This window comes from Gambusia affinis, linkage group LG18 (genome assembly GCF_019740435.1).
Source record: "Gambusia affinis linkage group LG18, SWU_Gaff_1.0, whole genome shotgun sequence".
In the NCBI taxonomy this organism is placed as follows: Eukaryota; Metazoa; Chordata; class Actinopteri; order Cyprinodontiformes; family Poeciliidae; genus Gambusia; species Gambusia affinis.
The window spans coordinates 21828862-21835990 of NC_057885.1; the positions used below are offsets into that span (position 1 = coordinate 21828862).

The window sequence follows — 7129 nt, forward strand, 5'->3', positions numbered from 1 at the left end:
ATAAAAGTGTAACAAGAAGCTTTGTGAAATACCAACGTTGATCCACTAGATGGCAATAATGTCAACATTTACTTACCTAAAATTTTAGAGCAAAATTATCCAAAACTCTAAACAAGTGGGTTTTTAGTTGAGATTTAATGGAAGTCAGTGTTTCAGCTGTTTTACAGTTTTCTGGAAGTTTGTTCCAGATTTGTGGTGCATAGATGCTGAATGCTGCTTCTCCTCGTTTGGTTCTGGTTCTGGGGATGCAGAGCAGAACCAGAACCAGAAGACCTGAGAGGTCTGGAAGGTTGCTATGACAACAGATAATATACTGGGATGGAGGTAATATTACAGATATATTTGGAGAAAAATACTGACATTTATTTAATGTCATTTATTACATTAGAACATGTATTCCAATGAGGCTGGTTTGTCGGATTAAAATAAAATAACATAAAATAAAAACCACTAAGCAGGTGTTAAACATACTTTCCACTGAGCTCAGGTTTCTGTAATAAATTATGTAATATTTTATAGGGTCAGTTTCCATCCTGCTCTCATTTTCCAGTAAAAGTCTGTGTTTACAAGCCGTTCCTGATGACTGACTGCTGGTTTCAGTTCAGGGATCAAAACCAAATTTATAGGGAAATCTCACAGAACGATACGATTTGCATGAAGGGTTTAGATTTCATAAGTGTTCAATTGAGAGGATTAAAAATATTTTGCTATGTTGTTTTTATGCTCATTCTGTCTGAAAAATACTTGAAACAGCAAAATACATAAGCACAATTAAACATCTGAATCAATGCTTTTATTCATATTGATTATCAGTTCAGAGAAAGTAGATGACTAGTGAAAGCCAGAAGTTTGTCCAGAGTCAGTTTTCGATCAGATCCGGATAAAAATGCTCATGATACATTCAGGGAACGTTTGGAGTCGAATGCCTTGCTCAGTGGCACATTGACATTTAGCAGGAGCGTAAACTGATGTTTGACCTTCAAACCTTCAATTGGACAGTGACTGTTATTCCCATTCAAACACAAACAGTTTATTTCGTTAGTGCTTTACTTGTGTCTAAATATTCTCACGTTTGAAAAATTAAATTAAGTTACGACCTAAACTTAAAACTGGAGGGGAAAAAATCTCTAAAAACAGCAAACAACAAAAAGTTTCATATAGAAAAACAGAACAGCAGATTTTGATTATTAAAACATTTAGAATTAAAAAGAGGAAGTTTACATAGGATTGATTTTATATCCATCATTTTTTATTATTTAGCAGAGTTAAACTGCATGTATAAAATGTGAATGCAGACAGATTAATGTCTGTTAGCTATGATTTAACCCAACGCACTCTAAAAAAACAGACGTTCAGATTGCACAGATATAGTTTTGATCCAAAAAGAAAACCTGAGTAATGTGTTCAAATGAAAAAAATATAAAACTGTAACACTAATATTTAGTCTAGTTTCTTGTGCAAATATCTTCAAACTCTTAAAATCAGACAAAACTCACCGAAAAGTAATTTTTCAGCAAGATATAGCAGCCTGTTTCAAGCCAATAATTCCCTTGTGTTGCTGAAAAATGACTAGTTTCACTGGCAGATCAACAATAAGACATTTTCTCCTTGTTATAAGTGAAATAACCTGCCAGTGCAACTATGAATATAAAGGAATTATTTACTTAAAAAAGCTCCTATTTCTTACTGAAAAGTTACTTGTAAGATAGTTTTGTCTTATTTCTAGTGTACTAAGACATTTTCACTAGAAACTAAACTAAAACACTTGGTAAGATGTTCTGTTTCTGCAGTGTAGTTCCTCATAAACCATCACACTCTGCAGCACTTCAGTTTTCCCGATCTTTGTAGAAACAGCAGCGGTAACACCAGACTGCTGGGCATGTTGAACAAGAAATTACACACTATCACCATGCAGTTACTGGCATCTGCGCCTAAATAAATGGCAATCCAAACTACATTATAAGCAAACCTGAGCAACAGAACCAGCGTTATGGCCACAATAGTGAGGAAGGCTCTCTGCTTCGATGGGTCAATCTGATGCTTATTTTTACTTGCATAAGGCGAAGGATGCTTATGTTCACCTGGACCGGGTCGAATCAAGATGCAGAGCACAGAAAAACTGCAGAAAGACACAGTCACCAGAGACAGAGAGAGAAGGAATAAAGTATAAATTGCTTCAACATCTGTCAACATCAGCAGCCCAATCCCAATGATGCTGAACAGCCAGAAACAGCAGCAAATCAAGTTTCTGATTCTGATTCCTTTTCCACTCCGGAGCTTCAGGTAGGCGATGGGATGAACCACAGCCAGGTAACGCTCCACACAGGTCAGCACGTTAACATTCATCGCTCCAAAACAGACGAAGGAACTCAGAATAATCCCAGAGAAAAATATGTTGTAATCATCGTTATGGATACCGATGAAAGAGAGGATGCTTCCCAACACGTCGATCAGCTCGATGATGGCCGCCAGGTAGGCGAAAAAGTCAGAGTGGCTCATCGGTGCAGCGGAGGATGAGGAGCGCTTCTGGTTCCACCGACGAAGGCCGAGGCGAAGGATGACGACGCAGAGAGGAAGATGGAGAGATATCCGGATGAGGATGAACGCGGTGTTAACGATGGAGCTGGGTTCGGACCGGAGGCAGTGCATCAGGAACAGGATCGGGGAGTAGATGGAGGAGACGTTGGGATCCGCAAAGTTCTCACTGAGGAACGGAGACATTTTCCTACAATTCTACTGGAGGCCAGAGAAAAAATAAGATTTATTTAAGATTCATTTCACTTTTTATTTTACTCACTCAGTAAAATAAATAATTTACTAAAAGAATCATGAATGACTCAGAAGAATGTTACAACCACAATTTAATTTCACAAAAAATAAAGATTCAACTTACCCAATGTCATATCACTTTATCATAATGCTTTTCAAATTTATCTCTTTTTAATAAAACACTCTGACAACTTAAGAAAAACATCTTTGAAGAAGTGAATCTAATAATTTAATATTATCTTTAACTTATTTATTTTCAACAAATATTTTAAAATACACTCAAAATAATTCAACCTAATAAATACTGACCTTGGTTATTCTGTTCTTTTCTCTGCTGTAGATTTGCTGTTTTTCGGAGCAGAACCCAACTGATCCCCGACCCAACAACTTTATTCTTAAAACTCTGCCGGCCGTGTTGCAGCTTTAAGAGAGTTTTGCATCCTGGGATAAATTTGCATTTTCTAATTCATTTTATATGGATCATTTCAATTCGAAAATCAAACATTATTTATTTTAGACCATCTGCTGTTGTGACGGGAGTCAGGAGTTCAAACCGGAGGATTTTCTTTGTTTGTGTTGATTTTCAGTTCTTCTTAAAGTTTGAACATTTTGCCAAGGCCTCGAATTTTAGTCAAATATTACACAGAGTATAATATCATTATATAAAGTTAAATTAATTTTACATAACACAAACCTTTAACACCAACTATGTTTTTTATATTGCATTTGGTGATACCTATTCACTGTTTAGGGGTCAAGTGCCTTGCACATGGGCACGTTGACTGATGTAGAACCCACAAACCTTAGATTGCACAGTCACTGCTAATGACTCAATTTCCTCTTTTTCACTGTTCACAGAGAAAACGTTGATGGATCCGAACCATAAACTACTGCGATGTAACTTTCAAATCTTTTGTTTCATCTTATATAATCCAATCGATCACAAAAGGCTCAAATCAAACATTTGATTTTATAAGTTGGTCGATCCGTCTACGGGAAAATGTCTGGGTTTTGACACTAATTTCAGATTAGTGTGTTTCTGTAGACAATTTGCCCTGATTTCTTTTGGTGCACATCTTCTAGATTTAATTTGTGAAGTGACTTTACGATTTCTTAAACTTACAGGTGATTCTGTCTTCATGTTGATTAATGTGAATTTGTAGGACTGAGTTGACAAAAACTTCAATAACCAAGTTCATTTTCCCAGTACTACTGTATCATTTGAATAAATGAACACTAACGAACAATGACTCAGTGACTTTTTCTGTTTTGAAAGTACACTGTCACTGTTTTGTATAAAAGTTTCATTTTCAATCTTGACGGATGCAGAAGACGAGTCAGATTTGCATTATTGTTTCTCGTCGATCGAATTTGCCTAATAAGAAATGAACCATAAAGGAAAAAATATTTGTGTTGCATGTTTATTTTTTTTACATGCAAATACATCCAAGTAATTCTTCCAACCAATTTCCCCAAAACACATTATAGTGTCGTGTGTCAAACCAGTTAATCTTGCGTCTCATCCCAGTTTGCAGCAGTCGTACTGAGGATCACAACAGACAGGAAGTCAGAAACAAACAGGGTGGGTATACTTTCTCATATCTTACATGAATAATTATTATTCACAGGAATTGCAATATAAATCCTCAGAGCACATTTCTTATGTTTAAACAAACTTCTAGAACCGAAAACTAGTCATATGCAGTCATATTTTTAAAAAATTGAATATCAATGAACGTTTTTCCATGTTTTTGTAACTCAGCTCAAAAGTAAAACATTATACAGGTTATTAACATCCAGACTGATGTTTTCAGGCTTTTAGGATTTCTTTCTTACAGCTAATGAAACTCTGACGATTAGAATAATACAAAACATTCTTAATGCAGAAATGTGGCTAGTAAAAAATATATTTAGCATCTGCTTAAAAGTTATTTTGAAAAATTATTTTAATCCGACAATCAGAACTAATTTTCTAAACTTTTGAATTTGACTGCATGTATTTTTACTTTTACAATGAAAATTTATTACATTGTAGAACGATCTTGTTTTACAGTAACTTAACAGTAGTAGTAACTTTATGTTATTTCCTTTAAGAAAATATTATTCATTTTAATTTCTATACAAATTTAACATCAAACTCAAATGTTTTTAGCTTTAGATTGTATTGATTTTGTTTAAATTTCACAGTTGTGTGTCAATCTGCAGTAGAAATGGGGGGGATTTTGTTTAAATTTCTAGCACATGCAGTGTTATGATCGTCAAGCTTTTCTCTTGCTCTTCTCTCTAAGCTCTCTTAACTCTGAATTCACAAATGGAAGTAAAACATTTTCTCTACCTGACGGTTGTGTCTTTTCTTGCAGATGACGATGGATTTTTCATCATCATCTTTCAACGACTCCAATTTGAATCCCAACATTTCCTCCAAAAATCTTCCCTTTTTCATGAATTGCTTTCTGTCCAAGCCAAGCTCCTTTATTTTTACCGCCTACTCAATCATCAACATCCTGCTGTTTCTCCCTCTGTGCATCTTTGTTTTTAAAATCGCTCTCCTCCAGTGGCGCTCCACGTCGCCGGCGGCCGCAGCGCATCACTCTGACTGCTTCATCTACAACCTGGTCATCATGGAACTGATTTCTGTGGTTGGAAGTTTCCTCTGCTGCTACGGCCTCCACAGCCGTCATCTATCCGTTCTCAACATTGGATGCCTTATTTTTTCCTTCTCCTGGTACGGACAAGCCATTTCTCACATCCTGGTCTCCGTGGAGGGTTACCTGGCAACCGTTCACCCCGTCACTTACATGAGTTTGAGAACGAAAAGAGGGGCCAGATTTCGAAATGCTGAAATCGTCTGCAACTGGCTGCTTTCCTTTGCAGGGATGAGTTTGATCATGTTTGACAGCTTCTTCGTCGTCATGGATTTCGCCCTCCTGATGCTTTCCTTCGCCGTCATCTTCTTCTGCAGCCTTTCCGTTCTCTGCGTCCTGATTCGTCCAGGGCCAGGGCAGCAGGGCGGCGTCAGGAAACGGTTCGATCAGTTAAAGAGGAGAGCGCTGCTTTCCGTCATCATCATACTGGAGGTGATATCGCTGAGATTCATCTGGAATCTGGCCTGGGTTGTCATGTTCATATCAGGATCTGGTGAATGTTTGGTGCTGATGAGTTGCGCGTTCTCCAGTCTGCCCAGCAATCTGGTTTTACCTCTGCTTTTTCTACGCAGGGAAGGAAAGTTAGTGTGTTGTAGCAACCATGCAGAATAAACGCTCAACAAGTATTTAAATGAGATGTCTAACATATAGGCAGTTAAAAGCAGCATCTGAAGACTGTCTTTTAAAAGAACAAGACACAAAATAACCAACTGTCTTTACATCATGTACATATATACAAAGAAATTAAATATTAACACATATATAAATCTTACACTTTTACAGTGGGCTATACATATTAAATACAATTATTACATTTCCAATAATTTTAACATCCAACACTTAAATAATCATGTTAAATCAACCATAATTTGAGTTTAGTCAAAAAGTCATATTTCACGTCAATAAATTTAAAGTACACTTTCAAAAATCTCAATAATCAATTATCAAAAATAAAATTATTTATTATCAAGTCTTTCAAAATACTGAAGCAGAGGGAGAAAAAAGAAACTGCTCAATATTAAGCTGAAAACTTGTAAGTGCATTCTGTTAATTTCATTTTAGTGTCACACCAAACTTCATTGCCATTTCAGCATCAATACAAAAAGTGCCAAAACACGCACAAAATAAAACCAGTGCACCAGATAACAATTAAATACATTTATGAGAGCTTTGTCCACAATTCGGCTTCCATTACATATTAAAAAATAGTTGTTTTACCTTTTCAACGGAGTGAGAAATACTTAGCCTGAATGCGCTGCCTGGCGGTTATTAATGGAAAAATCCCAGTGGAGTTCTGAGCTAGCAGCGCCAGTAATTCAACCAGTAGGTTTAGACATAGTTGATGCTTCTACAAGATGCTAAGAAGAACAGACGAAGTGCACTCAGATGACACAGCCACGGTGGAGACGAACAGGAAGTCAAGCTGTGAGCTGGAGGAAGTGGGGCTGCAAAAAATAAAAGCATGCGCGTTTCAAAAATACATCTGTTAGTTGGAGGCTTATTGCCATCCTAAGTTTTACATACTTTGCATAAGCAGTTGTTTCCTTTACTAAATAATCTACACTTCAATTTCAGCTATTATTAATCTAGTGGTTACCTCTATCAACTGAGCCTGTAGAAATGTGATTTTTGTCTTTTACATAAAGGTTTTTTTGTCTTTTTTTGTCAAAAAAAAATCCTGATTTTGTTCCTTATGATTGATTTCTAAAAGCAAT

The 7129-nt window shown here is 36.3% G+C and overlaps 1 protein-coding gene across 2 annotated transcripts; it reads right to left on the reverse strand.

Annotated features, from left to right (window-relative positions):
- Nucleotides 1-1788: 1788 nt before the first annotated feature.
- LOC122820613 lies at nt 1789-6771 on the reverse strand. 2 transcript variants are annotated; one of them, XM_044098176.1, is made up of 4 exons: nt 6633-6771; nt 5105-5978; nt 3079-4312; nt 1789-2736 (listed from the first exon to the last, which is right to left on the reverse strand). In XM_044098176.1, exon 4 carries the CDS (start codon nt 2719-2721, stop codon nt 1810-1812), a length of 912 nt encoding a protein of 303 aa, XP_043954111.1. In that variant the 5' UTR covers nt 2722-2736; nt 3079-4312; nt 5105-5978; nt 6633-6771; the 3' UTR covers nt 1789-1809. The 2 variants fall into 2 exon arrangements, with proteins under 2 accessions (XP_043954111.1, XP_043954110.1); XM_044098175.1 differs by having other exon boundaries at nt 1789-4312.
- Nucleotides 6772-7129: the final 358 nt, after the last annotated feature.